A 27,990-nucleotide genomic window follows, 5' to 3' on the forward strand; every position below is an offset into this window, starting at 1 on the left:
TTGGTGTCTAAAATAGATTTTATTGTATTACACAGGTAAACACGAGAGTGGTTTGTACTGCACACATACATACATACTTACAGTATAACAGGATGACAACACACATTGCACAAAAGACTAGAAGAATATATTCTACAAAGTTCTACAAATTTTAACATTAGGTACACTAATACAGGTGTGTCAGCCAGATGAAAGTAACTCCTGCAATGCCAAACATTTATTCATGCAGAAATAAACAACATCTGGTCAAGCAAAATGTGTCTGCTTGTTTTAGGTTCGGCCAGTAAAAGATTTCTCTCTGGTTTGAATGACTAAATTAGTAAATGTTATAAATAGGTGAATGGATGGATGGGTCTATGAAAACTTTAAGAACAATTTCAAGTTGAGGTTTGCATGATTTAAATGAATAATACAATAGCTTGTAATGGTAATAATGCATCACAAATAAATAAATGAAAATGATGTATTCAGGGGCAGTTAGTGTGAAACGCAGCTGCAGACTCAGTTGAAGAGTGAAACATTCAGGGCTGTATTGCTGTGCAAAACATTATTCATAGCAGATTAAGGAAGTCATGAATATAGCATGACGTGCTATAGATTAAGACATTTGCTGACAGATCCCATTGCATTATGGGAATGATTTTGCAATAATATTCTTGTTAAAATAGGCAGGTTATGCTTATGTTTTGGTTATGTATTGTGCTGCTATAGTCATTTTGCACAAATATAGACATTATGCATTAGAGATTAGTATCAACTGTAATGCTCTATTATATGAATACAAATAGCTGAGGAGAAATACACATATTTACCAGGGTGTGTGTGTGTATATATATATATATACATATATAGTATACAATATATCACAGCATTATGGAATTGGATAAGTAATAAAGATCAGCGTTATTAAAATACAGGTTATGTATGTTTCTTTAACAACAAAGCAAATAAACAAATTACATTGTCTGCGCAAACAGTCCTAGTGAAAGAAATCTAGTGAGAACATCATGGACTAGACAAAATGTCTACAAAATATAAAGAAATATAAAATTGTAGCCATCACCAAAAATGACTATTACTTTTAACATTTTGATCTGAATACCGCTGTGATATTTAAACAAATGCATGTGAACTACAAGATGATTAATGGACAGCTTGTGTCGAATTGCACCAGTGTAGTTAGAGCTCCCTCTATTGTAGAAATGAAAAACTCAAACACTGCTGTACTTACTAAAGTGCTACGTTCTCTTGGATGGCTAATTTTATGCCTTTCTGCGTATTTTGGGTCAAATTAGTTATCACAACACAGAAGTCACATTTTCTTCTTTAAAACTGGGACTTGACTGCTTTTCTGATATAACTTTTAGCCAATCACACCTTTTTTTCAAGGTTGATGAGCTCTCCAGAAACTCCTAAATGACTAATCTGGGAGAGGCTAATTAGGCAGTATCTGCTAACAATAATTTAATTATGGTTTATTATAAATTACTGAGTGTAATGATTAATGAGTAAATTCAAATGAAATGCTTGCAACCACTGTAAGACTGTGCAGGCGGCCTAAAAAGCTGTAAAAATGGCTCTGCCTCAGATTGCAACACATACTAAGATCATTGGTTATAATGTTCAGTTTAGCACTAGTGTAAAGTAAGTTACCATTTACATTCTGATACTTTGGAATGGCACACAGGATACTTTTAAAAAAGATTTAAACTTATTTGATTTGAAAAGTGCCAAGTCAGGCATCCTGTGTCATTTTTGTGTCATGGTAAAAGCCACTGCAGTCTTTTAGCAGCCAACACTTAAGGGAAATATCTACAACCATTAACAAACTTAGAATAAATACTTAGTCACCAACCAGATCTATTAATTACACGCTCCTCCACTTTGTATGTTGCTGTTTCCAGTTGGAATTAATAAATAATTTATACTGTATGGTTATACTAAACAACCACCTTGTTTATACCCTGCCTACCAGATCCTAATAAAAAAGTTAAACATAAAATACATTTAAACCATAGGCCTCCTTATATTTTTAAGTGAGGTGAAATGTCTTTGCAGTAAGTGGTCCTGAGTGGTTTGAAACTGAGCCCTATAGCTACCAGCGGGGGCTTGTGATAAACTCACATTGGAAGCATGTTCACATCATGCAATGCTAGACCTCTCTGTACAAACACTTTACCATAAGCATTCATTACATTAAAGAAAAAAACTATTACCTTTCACCTATAACTGTTTAATCCATAATTGGGTCAAAAAGCTTAAACAAAAACATCACTTGCTCAATAATCTGGTATTAAACATCCATTAGCACTGATGGGAATAGTGTTTTTTGATAGATCATCAGTGAAGATTGTTTTGATGGAAATCATATCCTGAGGTTCTGTTATCCTGACTGAATATGAGGCACATATTGAGTTGTTCATGGATCTCGCTGGAAAAAAGCCTGCAAAAATCTCGACTCGACTGTCCCTATTTACGTTTTCTGTGGTGGTGGTGGTGGTGGTGATGGCTGTACATGTCCTCCATGGTTATCCTGCCCCACACGCCAATCACAAAAGCCTCAATGTCACATTCATTTTCTCCTCGTGCAATGCGGAAGTAGCCATCTTCGCCCCAGTTCTTGCCCCATGAATTGGCAGCAATCTGCAAAAAAGCAACAGGGATCAATCAATTGTTAGATATAATTACAAATGTTATATTTTAACACAACTAAAACCAGTGATGAGCATTTCTAGTAAATCTGTGGTAGTCAGAAATTTAAAATAACCAGGTCAACATCAGTACATCAGTATCATTTTTTACAACCCAAATGTTTCCTTTGCAGATAAAAGGCAGCTGATTGAATAAATGACCAGGTTTACTACACATTTTATTACAATTACATTTAAGAAACAGAGTTTGGTTTGGTCAGTGCCACATTTGTGCCTAAATATGCATGTTTATGTTTAGTATATATAGTTAACCTTTAAAATTCTACACTAAATAAATTGTAGTGTAAATAAAGGTCAGATGTTTACACACATTTGTAAGACACATGTATGGCATAGCAGTCTTAAAATTTTAATAATTTCTAAAAGTTTTCCAATTACTAAATGGTTAGAATACACACTTTTGAGTTTTATAAAAATATAACATCTAAAATATACATTCAACACTGTTTGAAAAATGTCCCTTAGTTTTTTTCACCTTCAATCTTCAACCCTTTTGCATTCTAAACTCAATTAAAAAGCAGTTAATTCCAATTTTATTCAAAATTTAATCCAAAATAGCTTGGGAATGTGCTTGAATTTTAAGGTTATCTTTCTTCTTTTTTCTTCCATCCCACTTTCTGCTTTGTACTGGCAGCAATTCTGGAACCACAATACTAACATAGCTATGCTTGACAGAACAGCTGTTCATTAGCTGTATAATGTCTTGTATTTTGTTTTATATTTATACTGTCTGAAAAGTGAATCTTTGAATAGTGAAGTGTTTTATTATTCAAGCAACTGGTTACAAAAGTATTCAACCGGTCAACTGTTTGTGGCCTTTATTAGCTGTCAAATCTGATGTTTGAGCACTGCAAAAATGTCTTACCCAGTACTTGTGTGTTCTTCCACTGTAGTCTCTTTCTTCTCCCCACCTAGACATATTGGAAAAGTAGTTATTATTTGCATGCTAATTTTAGATAGCAGATTACTAGTGACAGCAAATTTTAAAATATGGGCTCTCCTTTTCTTAATTGTCACACTTTACAACTCCAGTTTTTGACTAAAATCATGATTTACAGATGTTTAAACCTGTTCTCATGTTTGAAACTGTTCTCACAACATCTAAATATATCATAAAACAGTGCACCGTCAGTGGCAAAATTCCACACAAAGGCTAATAATGTACAGTATATTAGTACATCAACTTTTCTGAAGCGTTCCAAGTTAAAGCATATTTTCCTCCCTTATTGCCATTTTTTGTTGTTCAAGCATAATTTACAGCAGGCTGCTGCCTATGACTTTCCCAAGAGTCAGTCTAGAATGTTCCTCATTTTCAGCATGGAACAAAATGTCCGTCATCTGCCCCTGTTGGGGACTTGTCTGTTATGTTTTAAGAAACAGGAATGTTGTAAATATTCTATTCCAGCAAGTTCTAGAGATGTCAAAGCTTGGGGCATGTCAGCAAACCAGAAATAGACAAAAACAAACAACTGAACAGAGCCTACTTAAAAAGCAAAGACAGAATGTCAGTAAGGGTTACAGTTTAAAAGGAGTGGGTATGGGAAAAAAATCTAAGCATGCTGCAAAGTTGCTAGCCCTTGCCCTAACAGCAAACACCATGGTCTACCACTACCCTGCTGTAGGTTAATGGTGTACACAGGATCAAGAGTGCAGACTAAGTGCAGACAATGCCATTCCACCACACTGGACATCAATGCACTTTCCATAAACTTTCCCAGACACAAAGCTTAACAGGGTACACTATGGTAGGATTTTCTTCATACAAACATTGTAGTTGCCCCATTCCCAAAATCTATAAACCCTGAGCCTGTTTCGCTCCAAAAAACGCTGCGTCAGCCAATGGCACAGGCTAGAGAAAAGCCAGGGTCAGGCGGCTGATTATCTCTACTGAATCACTGGAGCATGGTTTACATACAGAAACCAGACAAATGACAGTCATTAAGGTACTGGACTAGTAATCAGAAGGTCATTGGTCCAAACCCCACCAACACCAAGTTGCTACTGAGGGGTACCCTGAGCAAGGCATTCAACCTTCAATTGCTCACATTATATTCAGTTGCCCATTCTTGCCTGATACAAGACTTTAACTGCTCAATGTGGTCTAATTCCCCTCCTCCTAATGTGCCATACATTTTTAATATGAACTGAGCTGGACTGCAGACAGGTCAATCAAGCATAATCATTCTGTCCATGGCTATTTTACAAAAGTCAGTGCAGTTCTGGTTATTTCAGCAACATGGTACATTTACACATATGAAAGCCAACCATGCCATGGACACTAATGCACCCATATACCATGGCAGATTTTAGCTTGTTTTTTTTTTCTCCAAAAACAGCCTGAAACATGGACTCATCTGACCACAGATCACATTTCCACTGTCCTTCGGTCTATCTGGGATGACCTTTCTTCTTGCATTACATAATTTTAGGTTGCATTTCTTGATGCAGTGGTGGATTGTGTTAGGTAATGATTTACTCCACAGCTTATGTGGCTATATTTATCACAGCACAATGACAAAGTTTCTTATGCAATGCTGTCTGAGAGCTCAAAGGTCACGTACATTTAACAATGGTTTCTAGACTATCCGGTATGTGAATTCTTTCGATTCTTAGAATCTTTTCACAATATTATGTACATACATTCATGTACTATAAAATGTTCTTATTGGCAAACTGATTATCTCACAAACAATGAAGCGTGGTGAGCTATTCACTCATCACTGCTTGCACATATACACATTTAAGTATGTATACGGGAAGCTTGAGGGTAGGACAGGGCATTTTATCAGGGATATAACTGCTGGGGTGGAGTTAGATATCCAGGTGTTGTGTCTGCATATTTGTGGTGGCCATGGTCACGAGAAGTATGTATGGAACCCAGACAACATGGTGCCTTCATATCTTATATCTGGGCACAGTCCCTTTGTTACTATTACTATTTATACACATAGAACAGATTTACTAATCATTAAGCTTTTCTGGTTTATCAAAAATTAAGAATAGACATTTTTATCTCGTCCTGGTGAAACTTTACAAGCTCCTGCTTACTTTCAGTACAGGAGAAAGGTCAGTCTGCAAGTTAGTGCTATGGGAAAGGGCAGCTCTTACCCTGTGATCTTTACTGAGTGTGTACCATGCTTGCGGTACTGTGGTGCTTTGTGTGAGTTCACTGCTGTGTGTCGATAGATTCCACTTTTGTACACAAAGAAGTCTTCATGCACCTCAATTATCGCTAAAAAAGGGGAAAAAAGACACACCCATTATATATAGCTCAACCACATCCATCACATTGTTCAAAAAGAATAGCTTTTGAAAGGTGAGGCTATTTATAGTAGTTTATTGCTGAATAAACCTACTGGCCTTTGAGACTACAGTCAATTAAAAAAAAGTCAATCTGAACGGAATGAGCAGTGAATCAAATGAAAACTTTGTGACAACCTTGTTTAATATTTTTGATGTACTATCATACAACATTAAATAAAAATCAAATTAAGTAAATATCGAACAAATCCCCGAGCTCAGTTATTCATAATATGACTTTTTTGCAACTTGGTGATTTACTGATATGCATTTCAAGAAGCTTTGAGGTTTTACTAAAAGTTTAAAAATATGTAATTTTATATTTTATATTTTTAATCCTTAAAAGTGACATGCCTTTTATAGATGCAATAATTACATGTGTTGGTATTATTATATAGTATTAGTAATTTTCTTTTAAAAAGGAAAATATCTACTATCTACATTGTAAAATCAGAGTTTTTAATTCTCTTGAATCTTTATTTAACTGAAAAAATAGAAAGAACATGTGAGGCCTACAACTCACTCCAAAAAGTAGAGACAGAGGCATGTTTACCCGTGTTTCATTCCTTTTCCTATTGATGAGACTTTTTGGTGATTTGAGAACTGAAGACACTATTTTTTGCTTGATATGAGACTTCAGCTGCCCAACAGTCCGTGTTGTCTGATTCTTCTCTTTATGATGAACCATACGTTTTCAAAAAGAGACAGATCTTTCAAGCACACACATTCTTCGTCTACAGTTGTAGCACGTAAAGAACGAGGCCTGGCATTTTTTGCTAAAATAATCATTGATTTTATGGGAAAAGATGTCACCTTGATGGCAGCATTTGTCTCTCAAAAATCCCAATACATGCCTCTGCATCAGTGATACCTTCATACATATGAAAGTCACCCATGTCCTGGGCACTGATGTTGGCTTTGCACCTTTTTACTGATAAGTCTGAACTTGTAATTTTCATTTTTGACTTGGAGAACTCCATGCACTCTGAGAAGAATAGGGGAAAATGTTTTTAAATCAAAATCTTTCTTTTGCAACCCTAATTAACATTTGCTCAGCAGCAAAGGTAATTACAGTTTAAAATAGCCTCATTCACATTTCACAATTTCACAATGCTAAAGTGCCCATTATCACTTCATTACTCTCAAACACTTGTTTACCCCTAGCCCATACCTTGCACAGGTCCATTATCCATGATCTCTTTCATTATCTCTTTCTCCTGAGACAGAGAGAAAAAAGTCCATTGAGTTTATAAACTTTGTTGGATGTTACATAAATATAAAATCCACTTTTTAGATCCTGCACTCATTCATTCATTTCCACTAACTGTAGTTCCACACAGGCTTGGTTCTGGAAAGAGTTCAAGTGTGAAAAGGTTTTTGCAATGTGTGGAAGATGGGTGTGTTTTGGGTCTTTGCAGTACAGCTGTTCTTGATATTCCATATTTGAGGATTTTGTTATTCACGGGTTTGCCATTGATAACTAAATGGATTTTTTTAAAGAAAGTACAATAGAAATGCATATACACATCTGTGTACTGTACTTGTTTTGTGTGTTTAGAGGTAGAAGTAATAGGCCCAGGGAAAACCTAGAGCCCCCTAACCCCCATGAATGTCGAGTGACATTTTACATTTTTGTAAAATATCTACAGCAGTATTGAAAAATGAGAGAGTTTGTTCTTATTGGCATACATATTAGAGGTGCTGTAAGTATTTTGTTTAATTTGAGAGAGTGTGTTCTTACATTTGAGGACAGTCTGTAGGGCGGTGTGGACTGGTAGATTTCATTGTGGTAGCTATAGATGTTGGGACAGCGTGCTGTAGCCTGCCGTTTTCCTCGGCCCACTGAGCGACTCTGCATCATACAGTGGCTCACCTGAACAGGAGTCTGCTGGGGAGGAGAAAATGGATAACACTCCTCTGTCACCACCCTGAAACAGAGGATGAGAAAGTAACAGATAAAACATGCTGAATTTGGCATAAAGCTGAATGACTGGGGCAGTGGCAAAACCTATTCTTTTTAAATGTGGAGTATTTGTTGGGGGAAGGCTTATGGATATTTATCAGAAGTGTAGGAGCTCTGCCAAATACTTTGCGTATGACTGGACTAAGATTCCTGCATTACACAGCTTTAAATACAATGGCAAAAAAGAAGCTTACCCTCTTCTCCTCAGGTACCACCAAGCCCCATCAATGCGCCCTCCATCACAGCCTCCTTGGTTACGCTTGTCACAGGAGATCAGATTCTGTGGTGAGAGCAGTGGGGTCATGTGTCCCATGGACTGAATGGAGATTCGGTCGGATGCTACGGCTGCAAGAATAAGTAAAAAAAAAAAGGTAAAGTGAATAATGGTTGTAGGACTTGAGTGTAGGAGCATGTGTTTAAATAGAACACAGTATATCTAACCTGCGGTGGAGAAAGCCCATGAGCCTGCACAGTTACCCTGGTCCAAAGGCTCGTGGATCTTTCCTGGCCACTTCTCAGCAGCTTTAAAATAGCTGGGCAGATATTCATTATTATCCATGTTCATCTATCAAAAGTAACAAGTGTTACTGTCAGCAAGTGGTGGTAAGGACGCTAATGATAACAATAATAGTTGTATTCAAATAATGATTTTTCAAATTTAACAGGTGCAAAAAAAGTTTCAAAACCTCTTGAATATAATTTAATTTAGCTTAAAATAATTAATATGTATTGAACATTTATAGTAAGAGACTCAGTGAGTAACACACCAACAACTGTACTATTTCATTTTTACTGAATATATTAATTAGTCTAAGCCATTGTATTTAACAGACGGTAAAGATCTCATGGCAGAAATAACATTCCCCATAGCTGGCAGACATTCACAGCTTTAAGAAATATTTAGACCATTCTTTAATTCTATGCATTTACAACACCCATGTCAGGTCACAGGGGGTAGTGGTCCGTCACCTGAAGCTAGATGCTGGGTGATGCAACAAGACAAACACAAAAGTATATTAAGAACAGTCCACACCCTATTCACCTGTAAAATCCCTGGTAACATTGTTTGCTTAGTGACTAAAAGCTGTACTGTGCAGCCAAGTAGCCTAAAACCATGATGCTTCACAGCTGGGATGAGATTTCTGAGTTGGTGTCTTTTTTTTTCCTCTACAAGACAGTGAGCAAAATGTCTTGTCTCATATATCCACAGAACTTTGTATTGGAAGCTTAGTTAAACATCTAGGTGGTCTTTTGTAGATTATCGATATACAGCTTTGTTGAAGTCATATAAACAAACCTTTTGTGAAAAGTGCAAAAAAGTCTAAATCTTGTGTGAGAATGGTTAATCATTAAAGTCATGTTATGTAACGTTTTTAATCTTAAAATGTCAAAGGTCTTATCACTGAGTAACTAAAGAGGCATGTACATGACACAGCTGTGCAGTTAACCTTTAAATGCTACTGGATTAAACCCTTGTCCAGATCCTTGTTTGGAAATGCATCATCTCACTTTGCTTTTCTCCTGCATTCCTGATGTTAATATCTAAACCCTTCATGCTAATAGGTGCTAGATGTAAATCTCTGGAATGTGGGCTATTCTTATAGTGGTAAAGTGTAGTAGTTTGAAAGTCTGACTAGCACAACGGAAATAAAAAAAAAATAAAGGCGTGTGTGCTGGTCAGGTTTGTGTATGTCTGTAACTTTGGGATTTTTAGTTGGCTGTAGATGAGTACTGGGCTCAAATGTGTTTAAGCATCAGATAAAGTTCCTTATGAATGGAAGTGAGCAGCTCAGCTCCTGCTGCAGACACAGGTAGAGACATGTTGGTAGACAGTGGGTGTAGGGGATGCAGGTGTTGGGGATGTTTGTAGTGTCTCGGCAAGCTTTCATACATTTCCTCTAATCTCACTCCAATTCAGCTTGTTTAAATGTGCTCATGGAGAATATGCAGACTGTGTTATAGGGAGACTAAAGGCCTCATCGGATCTGATCCAAACAAGCTAGTGGAATGATGTGGGAGTCCCAACATTAAAGCTCTTTCACATTCTCAGACAGAATAATTCACTATCAACGAGATCAAACACAAGTCATGTTGAGAAATAGAAGATGCTTCTGTTCACATGAATAATTTCTAGTCAGCGATGTACATTACACTAATTACTGTTTGTGAAAGCTTCAGCCAAGATTGAGAGGATGAGCAGAACTTTGCATGGGCACAGTGCTCAGGTTCTTTCACTAAAGTGTCATCTGTAACAGTTTTGCTTTAGAATTCATTGTCCCTTGATGTTTCTCTTTGAACAATAAAACCATTCCCTAAATGTTCAATGTTTTCTTTGAAGTAGTTGTTTTCTCATACTAATTTGGATGAGGTAAATTCAAGATTTTTATTTCAATCAGTATTAAAATTTAGTCAGGGCTCAGTGCTGGGTAGCTGTTATCTCTGCTTGTCTACAATAATAAGGAAATGAGAGACAGGAAGGTTTAATAGTTTTAGCATTAGCCGTGCTTGCTGTTATTCTTTTTCCACCTTTCCAAGTCATGACTGACAGAGATTACAAGTGTTTACCCTTATTAATGCAGCACATTTTAATGACACGCTGGAAAGGATATGTAAATATTTATAGCTAAAATAAATGTTAAATCAGTGTAAAACTGCATATGTTTTTTCTGACCTATTTACATAAACTGGTACCCAAAAGTATGGACAGAGATGTGCAGAGATGACATTTAAATAAAACGATAAGATTTTCTGAGATTTTCTTATAATCAAATACATTTTTGTAATTGCAGTAATTGCAAAAAACACCACATTTTATCATTCTTATAAGTTTTAGTTTGGTGTGGAGAATGAATAGCAAGTCAGAAGTACATTGTATGGAATACTTCAATACCAAGTTATGGTTAAGTAAGAGTAATCTGATTGGTGGAATTCAATGTGTACAAAATCTTTTGCGTAACAAAAAGCATTTTGCAAGACTTTTACAGCACAAGCTCTTAATTTAAAAATATAGAGAGCTGCAAGGCAAAACAGCACATTATAGTAAGTGTACCAGTCGAATGTAATAAAGTTGGGACACTTGCTATGAAACATTCACTGTAGGAGTTCATTTATAATACATAAGAGTAGTTTTAGATCAAGTTTATGCAGTGTAATAAAAAGCTTACTAGAGTAACTTTAGTAAATGCTAAATTCCTAAATCTGTGCAGTGTTTATTTACCCTTTACACATTACAGAAGGAGACAGACTTTAGAAGCCAGTTATAAAAATAATTTTTTTTTTTTTCTTTTTGTTCATGGAATAACTGAATATTGGCACACCATTGTTACAGACATACTGTTAAAAACTTGCTATCAGCAAAAGTTTAAGCCCTAGACCAGCATAGACAACATGTTATCAGTTTTCACGCCTCTCATCACCAAAAAATCTCTCTCAACTGTAGTCCAAAAATGTCTAGTGTACTGTGCAGGTCCACCATTACTGAAAGCTTAGTTTGACATCTTTTATCAGATAGCGCCACTTACTTGAATCTCATTCATGCTCATGATGGCTCGCGAAGGTCTTCGAGTGCCAAGACGGTAGCGCAGACCCTCATCCAGGTTCATGCCCCAAAACTTACTGTAGTTTGCTGCCTTCCAGCTTCAACACACATGTACAAAAGATCTCATTATTGTTAAAGGAGGTATGTTTTTAGGCACAGATTAAAGAAATACTTTTCATTTTCAACCCACACCTTCCATGGAATCCATAGAGAGGTTTTTACCAAAAATTTTTTTTTTTTACACTTTTCAGCAATAAGAGTAAAAAACTATATACAGTGAATTTAAAACCACAACACCTACACTTGAGTGTAGGATTTTAGGATGTGAGTAACATGACAGGATATCTGACCCAAACACTTCATATATAGTTGTGTATTACTTTTTAATACTGGCCAGATGCAGTAAAAAGCTATTGTTATTATGGTTAGAATTACTATTATTGTTACAATGGCATGGTGGCAAGGCTGGCAGGGTACCACACAGCAACATGGGTCCTGGAGACTGGGGTTTTATTCCCGCCTCAGGTCACTGTTTCACATGTTCTTTCAATATCTGTCAGGGCTTCTTCTGGTACTTTGGTACTTTTCTTTTACCACCCAAAGACATGCTAAAGGTGGATTGGTTGCTCTTAAGTGCACAGTAAATTGCTGAAAGACTTATGAAATGTGTGATTTTGTCCTGCAATCATTTGTGTCATATGGTTAATGCAGATAAATAAATGAAAACATAAGTGATTTTTCCCCTCAGTACAGGAAAATGAGTTAAAATTATGTGTATGTTAATTAAACATACACTACAGACCCATAAGTGTTTCAGCTGACAAAGATTACTGGAGTATTTCTAAAAGCCCTACCTTAGACTAAAGACTAAATGTCACCCACTCAGTTCAAGGTCATATAGCTTTGAAAGGGTGTAGTATGAATGAGAGCTGTATTAGTGGCGGTAGAGTCAGTGAGTGCACAGCTCTTACCCATAGTTACCACGGTTCACTGCCTGAATCATGTCATCTTCTATCAGGCAGACATGCTGCTCACAATCCCAACGGCCATTTGGACTACAGGTACTGAAAAAGAGATGATCAGGCCATGGTTATCTATAATCCCCTAAAATAATAATGTACAGTATATGCAGTGTATGTGGCTCTGTTTACACACATGTAGAGCTAGTAAAAAGGTGTGTGTTTTTTTAGACTATAAGCAAATTAGAAACAAAGAATTAGACAGTAGAAAATAAATCCACTTGACATTCCTTTCAAAAAGGCAAAATAAAAAATATAGCACTTAGTTTTACTGAAGAAAAGGAGTGGAAAAAAGAGAATAATGGGTAGGACTGAAAGTGGAAACCTTTTAAGAAAGCAGTGCTCAGAGATATACCCATTTTTAGGCAGAGAAAGCATACTTGTGCCTGGTACTTGAAAAAAGATTTCCTTACACTTTTAATAGACATATGCCGTACCAATTAAATTGCAATTATTTAGGCAACAGTTCTTAATCCATCTTCCACTGACCATGTTTACAAGATGACCTGAACAAAAAAGGAGCTACTGAACCATATTGAGTATAAATTAGCTGAAGTGAATAACATTATCAGGGAATAGTTTGATACAAGTGACATGAGAAACATAATGACATGTTTTGTACTTGTATAAGGGTAGCAGGTGCATAAATTCATGTTATACACCAAACCCAGATTCTGACTAGGGATGCATCAATACCATTTTTTCCCAACCGAGTACAAGTACAAGTATTTTTGTACTTGCCGATACCGATACCTATTTAGAATGATGGAGTTAATGAGTTAATGGAGTTAATGAGTTGGAGGTTAATAAATATTTTTGCAATGTTGGTGTTTTGTTGTTATGTTTTGTAGAGAACGATCAGGTCAGAAATACTGTAAAACGTGTGTGTGCCGGTGTATTCTGATAGAAACTATATTATCCCCCTGTCCCACCTGTTTACACTCCTCTCCTGTGTTTCCCCTCACACCGTATCCTGCGTTCTCATTGGCTGTTCACCATGTCACCCAGTCGCACATCTCAGATCGGATATCTGACATGCTAGAAAACTCGATCCCAGCGAACGGCGAGTTGCTCCCGAGCCGGCAAATCTAGCGCCGACCAGTCGCCGAGCGAAAATCAGGGCAAAAATCGTGTAGTGTGAACTAGGCATAACGCAGCAACGTGCACTAGGCACACGGTATCGGATGTTTAGTATCGGAGCCTCGTTTGCGAGTACGAGTACAAGTTAATAAGCGCGGTATCGGGCAAATACCCGATACCAGTATCAGTACTCATGCATCTCTAATTCTGACAGATCCTAATATGTAATAAATGTACAGGGGTTGGACAAAATAACTGAAACACCTGGTTTTAGACCACAATAATGTATTAGTATGGTGTAGGGCCTCCTTTTGCGGCCAATACAGTGTCAATTCGTCTTGGAAATGACATATACAAGTCCTGCACAGTGGTCAGAGGGATTTTAAGCCATTCTTCTTGCAGGATAGTGGCCAGGTCACTACGTGATGCTGGTGGAGGAAAACGTTTCCTGACTCGCTTCTCCAAAACACCCCAAAGTGGCTCAATAATATTTAGATCTGGTGACTGTGCAGGCCATGGGAGATGTTCAACTTCACTTTCATGTTCATCAAACCAATCTTTCACCAGTCTTGCTGTGTGTATTGGTGCATTGTCATCCTGATACACGGCACCGCCTTCAGGATACAATGTTTGAACCATTGGATGCACATGGTCCTCCAGAATGGTTCGGTAGTCCTTGGCAGTGACGCGCCCATCTAGCACAAGTATTGGGCCAAGGGAATGCCATGATATGGCAGCCCAAACCATCACTGATCCACCCCCATGCTTCACTCTGGGCATGCAACAGTCTGGGTGGTACGCTTCTTTGGGGCTTCTCCACACCGTAACTCTCCCGGATGTGGGGAAAACAGTAAAGGTGGACTCATCAGAGAACAATACATGTTTCACATTGTCCACAGCCCAAGATTTGCGCTCCCTGCACCATTGAAACCGACGTTTGGCATTGGCACGAGTGACCAAAGGTTTGGCTATAGCAGCCCGGCCGTGTATATTGACCCTGTGGAGCTCCCGACTGACAGTTCTGGTGGAAACAGGAGAGTTGAGGTGCACATTTAATTCTGCCGTGATTTGGGCAGCCGTGGTTTTATGTTTTTTGGATACAATCCGGGTTAGCACCCGAACATCCCTTTCAGACAGCTTCCTCTTGCGTCCACAGTTAATCCTGTTGGATGTGGTTTGTCCTTCTTGGTGGTATGCTGACATTACCCTGGATACCGTGGCTCTTGATACATCACAAAGACTTGCTGTCTTGGTCACAGATGCGCCAGCAAGACGTGCACCAACAATTTGTCCTCTTTTGAACTCTGGTATGTCACCCATAATGTTGTGTGCATTGCAATATTTTGAGCAAAACTGTGCTCTTACCCTGCTAATTGAACCTTCACACTCTGCTCTTACTGGTGCAATGTGCAATTAATGAAGATTGGCCACCAGACTGGTCCAATTTAGCCATGAAACCTCCCACACTAAAATGACAGGTGTTTCAGTTATTTTGTCCAACCCCTGTACTTTCACTGCTACAAAATCCAATAGCAGTGTGATTTAGACCCTATCTGTTGACACCTTGTGCATGGGGATCTGATCAACTAAGTAAAGCAGCTTTCAACAGTGCATACTGGAGGTCACTGAGAGCTCTTCAGTGTGACAAATTGTACTGTTAATGTCTGTGAAGACTGCTTGGCCATATGCTTGAATTTATGAATCTTTTAACAGTGTTTTTTTAAATGTAGAAGCATAGGCAAAAGTAAGAATAAAATTTAAATTCACATTTTCTTGACTTGAAAAAACATATCAGTAGTGCCAGTGAAACAGTGAGTTCAAGTGTCAGGAAGCTGGATATCAGTGGAAAACTATATTTCACATTCCTTACTTTACCACTACTTACTTTACCACTACTTCTTGTTTTAGATACCTGACCCCACTGTACAGTCTAGTATGTAATATGCAAACACAAATACACACACATCTCAAATGTACACACATCTCACCGGTCATTCTGTAGAATCATGCAACTAAGCATGTGTGTGTCAACATATAAAAAAAATCTCGGATTACCCTTGGTTGGGACATTAACATGTGTCCCACAGTGATCCCCTAGACTTAATCTCAGGAAACCCTTGGTTACAGAATAAGACATTCCATGAAAATGTCCCTGAAATTCATGCCAGTTTCTTACCCTTGCCAACTTGTCTGAAAACACAGGAGTATGTAAATAGTCATGAACATAAAGTTTTAAAAGAAACATGGCATAATGACAGTGAAAACAAGACTGGAGAGGAAGGAAGCATGTGTCTCTAAAACGATTATATTAAACTTAGTCCATACACCATATTATATCACTGATCATTTTTAGACATTTATTTAATAGTACTCAATAAATATTTCATAACAGCTGTGATTTTTATGATTATAATGTGGGCAAATTTAAACAGAACTGTGCTGTTAGTAGAATTATTAAGTGTGGTAAATGATTCATTTAAATGAACCCACAGTTCTTATTTCATAATATATATATGTACAGTGTATCACAAAAGTGAGTACACCCCTCACATTTCTGCAGATATTTAAGTATATCTTTTCATGGGACAACACTGACAAAATGACACTTTGACACAATGAAAAGTAGTCTGTGTGCAGCTTATATAACAGTGTAAATTTATTCTTCCCTCAAAATAACTCAATATACAGCCATTAATGTCTAAACCACCGGCAACAAAAGTGAGTACACCCCTAAGAGACTACACCCCTAAATGTCCAAATTGAGCACTGCTTGTCATTTTTCCTCCAAAATGTCATGTGATTTGTTAGTGTTACTAGGTCTCAGGTGTGCATAGGGAGCAGTTGTGTTCAATTTAGTAGTACAGCTCTCACACTCTCTCATACTGGTCACTAAAAGTTCCAACATGGCACCTCATGGCAAAGAACTCTCTGAGGATCTTAAAAGACGAATTGTTGCGCTACATGAAGATGGCCAAGGCTACAAGAAGATTGCCAACACCCTGAAACTGAGCTGCAGCACAGTGGCCAAGATCATCCAGCGTTTTAAAAGAGCAGGGTCCACTCAGAACAGACCTCGCGTTGGTCGTCCAAAGAAGCTGAGTGCACGTGCTCAGCGTCACATCCAACTGCTGTCTTTGAAAGATAGGCGCAGGAGTGCTGTCAGCATTGCTGCAGAGATTGAAAAGGTGGGGGGTCAGCCTGTCAGTGCTCAGACCATACGCCGCACACTACATCAAATTGGTCTGCATGGCTGTCACCCCAGAAGGAAGCCTCTTCTGAAGTCTCTACACAAGAAAGCCCACAAACAGTTTGCTGAAGACATGTCAACAAAGGACATGGATTACTGGAACCATGTCCTATGGTCTGATGAGACCAAGATTAATTTGTTTGGTTCAGATGGTCTCAAGCATGTGTGGCGGCAATCAGGTGAGGAGTACAAAGATAAGTGTGTCATGCCTACAGTCAAGCATGGTGGTGGGAATGCCATGGTCTGGGGCTGCATGAGTGCAGCAGGTGTTGGGGAGTTACATTTCATTGAGGGACACATGAACTCCAATATGTACTGTGAAATACTGAAGCAGAGCATGATCCCCTCCCTCCGGAAACTGGGTCGCAGGGCAGTGTTCCAGCATGATAATGACCCCAAACACACCTCTAAGACGACCACTGCTTTATTGAAGAGGCTGAGGGTAAAGGTGATGGACTGGCCAAGCATGTCTCCAGACCTAAACCCAATAGAACATCTTTGGGGCATCCTCAAGCGGAAGGTGGAGGAGCGCAAAGTCTCGAATATCCGCCAGCTCCGTGATGTCGTCATGGAGGAGTGGAAAAGCATTCCAGTGGCAACCTGTGAAGCTCTGGTAAACTCCATGCCCAGGAGAGTTAAGGCAGTTCTGGGAAATAATGGTGGCCACACAAAATATTGACACTTCAGGAACTTTCACTAAGGGGTGTACTCACTTTTGTTGCTGGTGGTTTAGACATTAATGGCTGTATATTGAGTTATTTTGAGGGAAGAATAAATTTACACTGTTATATAAGCTGCACACAGACTACTTTTCATTGTGTCAAAGTGTCATTTTGTCAGTGTTGTCCCATGAAAAGATATACTTAAATATCTGCAGAAATGTGAGGGGTGTACTCACTTTTGTGATACACTGTATATGATTTGATGTAGGTAACAATGTATATGATTTGATGTACTGTAGGTAACAATAGAACACAGTTAAAGTTATAGTTCAGAAAGATTATTTTCATTATCTAATAATAATAAATATTTGCATGTCAGATATTTGTGGCACTTATGAAGTGAGGTTGCAATAAAAACATGCTACTTTTGCACTCTGATGAAGTTTTCCCCAAAACCCACTTCATATAAAAAGAATCAGCCATCCAATGTGTTTTAACTGTTATTCTGTTGTATTTCAGAGTCACGTTAAGAAATATGCACACTATTGAATGTGTTAATTAAGTAGCATGAGAGGGAGTATGAGTGTTTAAGATAAAACTTGTGGAGGAGAGACTCAGGACAGCAGGAGGAGCAAGCGGAGGAGAGGAAAGCTGGATAAGAACTGCCGGACATCCTGCACTGTTCCCAGAATACAGCCTCTGTACTGAGTTGCTATCCAGGGAGGAGGTGTGTACTTAAAAAATACAGAGGACAGTTTACGTAACGGCCAAATTATGATTGAAATGTATTTATGGATGTTTTCCTAACTGTTCATGGACAATTTCTGCATGTCATTTAAATGGGACTTGATTGAGTACTATGAACGTTAATTGTAAACTAAATTAAAACAATTAATTATTTTATGTTTTTGCTTAGGACCTTTACCTTTGCTCTAACAGTGCCTTTTTACATCTTTCTACGTTGTCATTTTCAATTAATTCTAACTGTATGCAAACCCTAAACAAATGCTCTTAATTTTATGTAGTTAATACTAGTAACTGCTAGTTAATAATGTTTGCCTACTGCTGGTAAACTAGTTTGCCACTGTCAGAGGTATTACAGATAAGTGAAAGTGAAGCACTGCACATAATTTTAATGTAAATAGACATTTTCATTTAACCTAGTTTTGTTTTGTATACATCATCTTTTAGTTGATTGTCAGACCAGTATTGGACTTAAACACCAGTTTAGGAACTAAACTTTTAAGTACATTTAAATTTATGTTCCATAAATGATCTTACATTCTACTGAGCATTTCAGCATGAATAAGCAGTCTTGTGTTAGTGGGGCTGACCTAAAGCAGAGATACAATAATGCAATAATGGTTTGCGCTATGTCACTAGTTAAACTTTTACCATGTTTTTTAGAGTGGGATTGCCTCCTGGTTGCAGATTCCTTCTTAGTGCCAACTGAGCTTACATTTACCACCCACCTGAACCTAGGTGTTACTCAAGCATTAGCATTTAAGTAACGAATTTCTTTATCTTGGCCTCATAATTGCCTAGTAATTTATTCCCTCTCTACTTCCCACACTTCATATACATGTAATACATAGAAGGAACATAAGTATATTTAGTAGCCCTTTGTCGATATCTTATATAATATGGTCTGTTGTGTCCCAGTATAGGGCAATGCTGATTTCTTTTAAACCAATGCCAATACAGAGTTTTAGGCCAACACTGACTCTAGTATGAATCCTCTGTCAGGTCAGTACAACCTGATATATCTAACAGCAGGTCTAGCAGGAAAGTGATATTAGAAATTTAAATAAACTGATTTTGATCAAGTAACTAAAACTTAGTTGGCTCTAAAAGAGAATTTCATCAATAAGCATAGAGTTATTGGGCAATGATATGCCGAGTCCGGTCTTGGACATACAGTTTAATCCTCTTCCTAGTCCAGTTTTTTCATGCTTTTTTCATAAACAGCAGAAAGTACATGATTTCAGACCTACTACTCCCTAATTTGTTCCCCGATTGATTCAGTTACATGCATGTTGTAATGTATATGTTGTGTGTATTGGATTACAACCAAACCTAGTAAACACTGAGATTAACCCGACTTTAGATTCCACATGTGATCAGCATGACCAAGCTTTAGCTTTCTTGTCCTATATGTTTTGGCGCTGAAAGTGTCTTTGAACTAATCTCCCTCCATACCATAAATTTTATCTATGATTTATTGATCCCTGCCTCTTAGTTTAGTCCGCCTCGCAATTTGAAATTTTTGTATTTTAAACCCTTAAAACTAGACACCTTATACTTCTCTGATGCAAGCACCTGACTTCAGTAAACCGAGTGTTTAAAGTTTAGTCTTAGGGGCTGGTACACGAGCAGTAAAGAAAGATCTAATGTTAAAAGACAATGTGCTATTATGGAAAAACTAATCTCATTAGTAAGGAGCTTATGTTAGAAAGGCGAGAGGCAAACACACAGGGCAGAGGCATGTTGTGGAATTCTTGGGTATGTAGTTTGTGCTGCCCACATTTTCAGCATAGGCAAATAATTCAATAAGTAAAAATGAAAAGATAAGAAATGCATCTCAGCCTCAATCCTTACTAAGCTTTTGTTGTCTGAAAATAAATCTTGTAAAAACACAGGAATGTACAGAACAATGGCTGCCTGCTTTACAGTCCTGGTATTAAGAGTATATACAAAAGAGAGAAAGGTATGTGTGTGCATGTAGTTTAGCCTTACCATAAATTGCAGTTCTCTTTGTAGGTGGCACCTGAGTGGAACTTGTGACCATTTCGTTCACAGATACCTGAAATAAACAAGTTAATGGAAAATCACTCATCTGCAATGCATGTTAGATTTTTTGGAAGCACACGTTATGACCTTTCTGTAAATTAGGTGACATTCATATAGCACTAATGTGTTAGGAAAAACATGCTTGCCTTCTTTCAAGGTTAAAATTTACTTTGGTAAACATTTTCCCTTAGCTTTCTCATACAGTTGAAACATTGCTTCACTGGCTGGCTGTAAGTAGGCAGTGCTGTAAGCTGCCACAAACTAGCCTTTACAGCCGCTTCCCTCCTCGCCATTGCACATGTTGTAATAAAAGTACAATACACTCATAAATTGGAATAGTGTGTACAGACAAGTGCATTAATCACTGCCATCACTGCCCTCTCATTCACTGCCTATCATATGTCCACTCTGACAATGTACACATTCTAAATATTACACATCAAGTTACTGTTTAGTGAAAAACAAACAGAGATGCATCAAGGTTCATCGATAGACAAGCATTGACTTTGCCCAGTAAAACTTCCTCAGATCCTCAGACTTCCCAGGAAAACACGTTGCTTTGATATCAGTGTGTCTCTCTAAAATTAAAATATACACATTCATTAATTTACATTCACAAATATGCAAGTCACCCATGTCATGGGCACTAATGCACCCCCATAGCATGACAGATGTTGCCTTTGGCAGCTTTCATTGATAAGAGTATAAATGTTCCTTTTCATTGTTCTGGTTTTCTGGTTGCATTCCTTGACACAGTGGTAGACTGTTAAGTGACCTGAAGTTTTCTGAAGTACTCCATGTGACTATTTATCAGAGTAGCATGACAGTTTCCCTTACAAGGTTGTCTGAGGGCTCGAAGGTCACACACATTCAGTAGTGGTTTTCGTTCCTGCCCTACATGGAACCTGGATTTCTCCAGCATTTGAGAAATGTTCTTTTAGAACTGATTGACAATAATAATAATAATGTTTGAAACACACCAGTGAGCCACAACCCATTATTGCCTGTACAGACTGAGCCTTTGGTGAATCCTCCCTTTATACCCAGTCATAATTCCCTTAACTGTTACCAATTCAGAGTTATAAATTCTATAAATTGGGTTAAAAGATTTTAGCAAAAGTCACAAAACAGCTTCAAAGAGATTTCAATCTTGATTCATAAGATGCTAGACAAAAGGACAATGGCAAAGAGGGTATAAGAAGGTAATCTTGTTTCTGATCTTGATCTGTGCTACAAAGAGGAACCCACTCTGCTCTGAGTAACAGCGGACATGGATTAATAAAGGTGTGACTAGGCATAAGCAAACACTTGTCTGGTCTAGCCTACACACATACCTGCCATGATCTCTGATCTTTGGCTTTCCCCTGTCTCATCTACCCCAATCCCACCTCCCCACAGCTCCCTCTGCATTACAAGCATTCTATCTGCTGAACTTCATTCATCGCTCTTTCACTGTCCCCCTCTGTTCATAAAAAGTCCACTGTTTTCTCCCCATTCTCAGGTAGATCCAACATTCCAACACTGAACAACCAGACTACAGACTACGGTCATTACACAGAAGAACACAGACATGTTAAAACACAAAAGTGAAATGCCATTTGTTTGGTTTTATTCAAATTAATCTCCACTGCAACATATTTTCATATCAATTTTCCACATCAATAAAATGAGAGATGATTTCAAACAGTGTAAAGTCATACTAAATGGTTTACACACTTACTACTATACGTACTACTATACATACCTCTGTAGGGAGGTTCGATTCCCAAACACTGGTTCCAGAAATCTGGGCAGCAGTCACTCACGGTGCGGTTGCAGAAAAGATCACAATAGCATATGGTGTCTAGATAGGGCACGGTACACTGGTCATCTCTTCCAGGGCAACAACCTCCTCTCCTTTGGCAGTAGGAGCCAAAGGGATCCCTGATGCCCATTACATGCAGCGGGTTGGCAAGCTCCCTGCGGCTACGGGACAGAGACCTTGCGCCCATGGTACCATCCGACATCAGGACAAGCGCTGCACTGACCACCAAAATCAGCCTCATTACCATCATCTGCGAATAAAATTCACATGTACAGCATAATTAAATAAATTAAGACTTGGTGCACAGTAAAATAAGGATAGGATTTTGAATGCTGCATAAATGTCTAAAATTTTATTTAATTATGTGATATGATTATCAAAAATGTTTATGCTTTATCACATTTTCGCTTCATGCTGGTCAAAGTCATGGTTGCATATCAAACTTGGATATGATGTCAGTCCATAGCAGAGGTTCATACATGCACCCACTTACTTACACTCATATACACCCAGGAATTTAGCATAGCTAGTTTACCTACCAACTTGTTTTTTGCAGAGGAAAGCCAGGTAATTTTACACTGACTGCACTAAACATGTTCAAACATTTGTTTAAAGCCAAAAAATGGGAGTAAATGCTTGTCTCAGAAACCCTGCTTCAGATAAAAGTTGAGTCTGTCTGTAGTTCAGAAGCTGGAGACTTTAGACTGGTATAAAGAAGCACTATGGCATAAGACATAAAAGTAAGCAAGAAAAAGAGTGCACAGTTTTGGACACGATGAGGGCCACTATCAACATCAGTGCAGCGGAAACAGCAACTTCCTTCTGTCATGATAACCAATCATTCAAGCAGCCAACTTAAGGGATACAAAAACTCTATTTTGAGTAATAATGCAATTGCAAACCATGTTGTTTACAGTGACAGTGGATCTGGTGCCCCCCATTAACAGGAACATATCCTGGACAAGACAATAATTCATTGCAGGGCAACACACACACACACACACACACACACACACAATTACTTACACAAACCAAGGACAATTTCCAGCAGCCAATCCACCTTTAGCATGTTTTGGAAGGTGGGAGTACCCAGATGTACTCATGCAGACACGGTAAGAAGATACAAAACACAGTGACGGAAGGCAAGATTAAAACTCATATGCTACCAAGCCCTAAGACAACATAATCTACAAAATATTAAAACTATGACTCACTTTTTTTCCAGTACTTTAATTTTACCCCATGTGGCAGGCAACTGATTGGGAATTTTAATACAAGCAAACAAAAAACTCTAACGTGGTCATTCTATGCATTCCAAGCTTATTGAAATCACTGCTGATTATGTAAAATGAGTTAAGTCAGCAAATATCATAATTAATGAAGTATAATTAATTGTGTAGCCCTTCTATATGATTTTCAGGAGCAGCAGGAACTACTCAAGGTTCAGGTTTAACAGATAAAGAATTTACAGCCCTTCTGGGCCTCTACTTATAGTGTGTCTCTGTCTCCTTCAACATTTGGCCATTTGTAGCACAGCTTGTTGTTCTTCCCTCTCTGGCTGGGTAACAATGGCATAAGACCACACATGACTGCTTTTGAAGTTTCTGTAGTGGTTTCAGGTTTCAAGAACAGCGTCCTGACAAAGACGCAGGGGATGCAAAGAACAGGTTACATAAATAGTGTAAATAAGAATCCAATCAACTCAACAGACCATCGTGCCACCAAGGACAAAGCCTACATCTATGCAGAGAGCAGATATATTGATTTGCACTTTCCTGCATGGCTGCTTTTCCCTATCATGGAGTCATCGTCTCTCTCTCTCTCTCACACACACACACACACACACACACACACACATTTATACACAAATGTAGCTGTCTTGACGTTCACTGTACCAACTCATTTTATTGACTTTTATGAAGCATTAAAAGCTTAAGAAATCCCAAAGAGGGTGACATTCTGACCTCACTGATATAAATGATTCAGTGTCAATCTGTGACCAGAGCAAATAGGATGTGTTAACCACAGAGTATACACCAGGAAAATATACATACGGACAGAGAAAGTGTTTAGCAGCAAGATTACGGAAGAACAACACAAAAATATAAATTGCATTATCTGAACACCTATTTATAATTCTGCAATTGATCTAAATTATGAAAAACTAGAGGGGTTAAAAATGAAACATTTAAAGAAAATGTAACAATTTAATTACAAGGCATAAATTAAAAACCTATAACTACAAATATAGATTGTAACATCAGCTACTTTTTACAGTATATTAGACCTGGCAATGAGACTAAGATCTTACAAAGCTTATAATGTCCAAGAAGTGTTGATTATAAAAATATGGACCGGCTGTTCTAACTTCTCCCTAGGTGTTACTTAATGAGTGAATGTTTGTTGCCTTGCCAAGGGACTGGTGCACTGTTCCATGGGTTTTCTTGCCCTATGCCCAGTTTTATGAATGGCACTGGACCCACAGAGACCCAGACCAGAATAAAGTACATGGTATATAAACCATATAATTTAAAGAAAGCAAATACATATGTGCCAAAATTATAGCAATGTATCAGAACATGTCATCAATCATTTTATTCATAATAAGCACTCAACATTCCTTGTATGCAACAACCAGTTTTGACAGCAGATGCTCAGCAATGTTTTTATGCTTTGTATGAATAGCAAAATGTTCTGCAGTTTATGCAACAGTACTAACATTTGAAAGCTCAACCCCTCCAAGAAAGAAAAATCAATATGAAGTCCAAATATAACCAATCAATGATGTCAAAAATATGTGGTGAAATAACCAAGGTGAAACAAAGGTCTGTGAGATGCAGGAGGTGAAACACTGTAGTGTCCATAATGAATCAGTCAATACAATAAGATGCACTCTGCTGTACAAGGAATCAGTGATTTTTATTGCTTCCAAAACAGGTTAAAAGGCACACAACTTTTAGTGGACAGAGCACAGCTGCTCCTGCACAACGTAAACTAGTGACCCATGAGTAAACCTTTTTACACCAGGAAGAGGGCAGATGGACAAACTAATTCTGTAGTCCACCATCTGCTGGATTCCTTACCATATTAGCTCCAATTAGACAATTAATATCATATCTGCACTCAGCTCAAAGCCGCACAGCCTTTAGCTATTACCATGTTCCAGAAATGTCTTTAAAGCTTTTATAACCTAAAAACTTAAAATTTAATAGTTTACCATGTCTAAGATTTGTAAGTGAGTGGTAAAAATATGATACAGTAAAAAAAGTTATTTCACTATACAATATGAATAACCATGCATTTACTAACATGACCATAAAACACACTTATTCATCTTTTTTAAATTTATGTTAAGTAGATGCTTATCCTGTTCCAGTGAATATAGAGACAAAAATAGTTCTTGTTGGACATCCCATTCCAAAACCATGGGCATTTATATTGAATTTATTGGAAGCCTTTGGAATGTGTCTTTGGGAATTTGTGTCCATTCAGACAACAGAATTAGTAAGATTCTGATGGTCACTGAGGGTAAAAGAGAAGGCCTGGTTTGCATATGATATACTAATATATGCATTGTATGTGTTTTAAGCAAGGTCCATGGTCCATGAGTTCACATTCAGGGCATTGATATTACAGAGGTTAAAGTACTGGCCTAGTAACCGGAAGGTCAAGCCCCATCATTGCCTTTATACTATTGTTCAGCTCCTAAACAAGGCCCTTAACACTTAATTGCTTATATTGTATCAGTCACAACTGTAAGTTGCTTTGGCTACAAGCATCTGTTAAATGCTGTAAATGTAAAAATATTCTTGTGGATATTTTTAATAAAATTAAATCGGTTTGTCTTATCTTAGGATAAAGGCATTTCAGGTGAGCAGTGTCTTACTGATCCAGATATATGTAAACAATAATAGGAGTAACCATTTTCATTTTCCATGTACAGGATTTCCAGTACCTCACTTCATTAAACAAGCTTTCTCTGGCATGAATACAGCATTCACAACAATACAAAAACTAAAATAACAGCAGTGTCTTTACAAAAGACTGAACACAGCACAGTGAACTTTCCTAATCCGTCTGCTTTGCTCCATGTGTATTGTTCATTTAGTCCTTAACTGAGGGTCAATAGACATCCAGACATAAAGCTTTAGATACAATGGGTTAAAACTTTGCTCTACTTTAAAGTTAAATAGGCCCACACAAAAACAGGTCTGATTAGTAAAGCTGGTGTTCTAAAAGTGGATGTAAAGTAACTGGCTTTTATTCTGTGTACATTTAATCCCCTTTTATTGACATTAATTTATGTCATTCAGTAATTGCTATCAATCATTTAGCACCTTACTGTAATTGGAATGATAAATGAGTTAAAGTATTGGAAATTTTATTTGTATTATTTCTCATCTCCAAGTGTTTTTTTCAGTCACTTATATTTGATAAATGCTTTATCCTAATCAGGGGTTTTGTTGGAGCCTATACTGAGAACACCGGAGACAAGGTAAGAGAACCAGAAAAGGGCAACGGTCTTTCTCACAGCATCAAACATTTTAAAATTCAGTCTCAAATTTAGGGGCAATATAAAAAGTAGCCAACACACCCACATGCATGTTACTTGAGTATAAATATTTATTTACACAGTTGACATGATTTTGTTTTTAAAACATTTAAATTCATGACAAAAGAATCAAGCAGCTTTACAAGTATTTTATTCATTAAAAGTTAAACCTTGTCCTACATTTTTGTATTTTTGAGTGAACAGTGATGCAGTGACAAGGTCAGTAGCCCTTTGACAAGCTTGGACAACTTGTGTTTAATGTACATTGTACACCGAGCATGTGTTTAAATTATTATAATATTATTATATAAATATTAGTTAACCATATTTTCTGTAGAATAGCCCAGTGTCTGAACAGGCTGTGTACTCTGTAGGAAGTAACTATTTTAAAAAAATTACCATAAGTTCTAAGGTAAATATTTTACTGGTATTCTGTGATATTCTATGAGTATTTCATTAACTAGAATACAAACTTTTTAGTTCAATGTAGAATAAACATGACCCAGTTTTACAGTTTATGTTGAGCTTAAAAAAACAGTTCATCCATAGTGTTACCTGTGCTGCACACCTGCTTGTAGTGGAAGCAGGAGGAAGAGCTGTAGTTAAAACTACAAAAAGAATAGAATGTGGTTCCTACCTTGTTGCTGTATGAAATAAATCCTTAAATGTGTTACTCAGGAGTCTAACTGCAGCTCTGTTAAACGCCAGGTTAAAGTTCAGACAGCTCAGTTCTGTTCTGTCTCTCACTCTTTGTACTGTCACTCCTTTTGCTCCCTCAGACTCAATGTAAGGTCTTTTATAGAGAGGGTGGGAGGACCGTCTACTGTTCTCACCCTGTATTACTCACGCACACACTCACTCACGTACTCACACACTCACTCACGTACTCACTCACTCACTCACGTACTCACTTACTCACTTACTCAGCCCTCCTGCCTCATTAGCTTCCTACAGAATACTCTCACCCTTTTCTTTCTTTTTCCTCTTATTTTCTAAGCATGACTGCAATGACTGCTAGTGGCCACACAAGGAAGCATCGAGAAACTTCTACCAATGTCACTGATAGCCGACGTACACTAACCAACCAAAAATACATGTGTACAGCTTTTCAGGTTTGCATTTATGTTAAACTACTCTAATATTCATCAGTATAGTTTTAATGCGGATAAAATGTTTATCATATACAAAATAATCTACCATGTATTATGGCCCATCTAATTATCCATGTATACATAAACAAAATAAAAAACAATAAAAGCCTGTCACGCGGTGTCCAAAGCTACATACTACTTTACTAAATAACCATATGTCAATCAAAAATTCT

At 37.6% G+C, this 27,990-nt stretch overlaps 1 protein-coding gene across 1 annotated transcript; it reads right to left on the reverse strand.

Annotated features, from left to right (window-relative positions):
• tinagl1 (tubulointerstitial nephritis antigen-like 1) lies at positions 1–27,541 on the reverse strand. The gene is made up of 12 exons (XM_062990668.1): positions 27,304–27,541; positions 22,055–22,364; positions 20,257–20,323; positions 12,484–12,576; positions 11,496–11,610; positions 8,416–8,539; positions 8,169–8,319; positions 7,753–7,939; positions 7,183–7,228; positions 5,820–5,943; positions 3,577–3,622; positions 1–2,643 (listed from the first exon to the last, which is right to left on the reverse strand). The coding sequence occupies exons 2-12, from the start codon at positions 22,362–22,364 to the stop codon at positions 2,470–2,472; spliced, it is 1,437 nt and encodes a 478-aa protein (XP_062846738.1). The 5' UTR covers positions 27,304–27,541; the 3' UTR covers positions 1–2,469.
• Between the last annotated feature and the right edge of the window lie 449 nt (positions 27,542–27,990).

Source organism: Trichomycterus rosablanca, chromosome 2 (assembly GCF_030014385.1).
Source record: "Trichomycterus rosablanca isolate fTriRos1 chromosome 2, fTriRos1.hap1, whole genome shotgun sequence".
In the NCBI taxonomy this organism is placed as follows: Eukaryota; Metazoa; Chordata; class Actinopteri; order Siluriformes; family Trichomycteridae; genus Trichomycterus; species Trichomycterus rosablanca.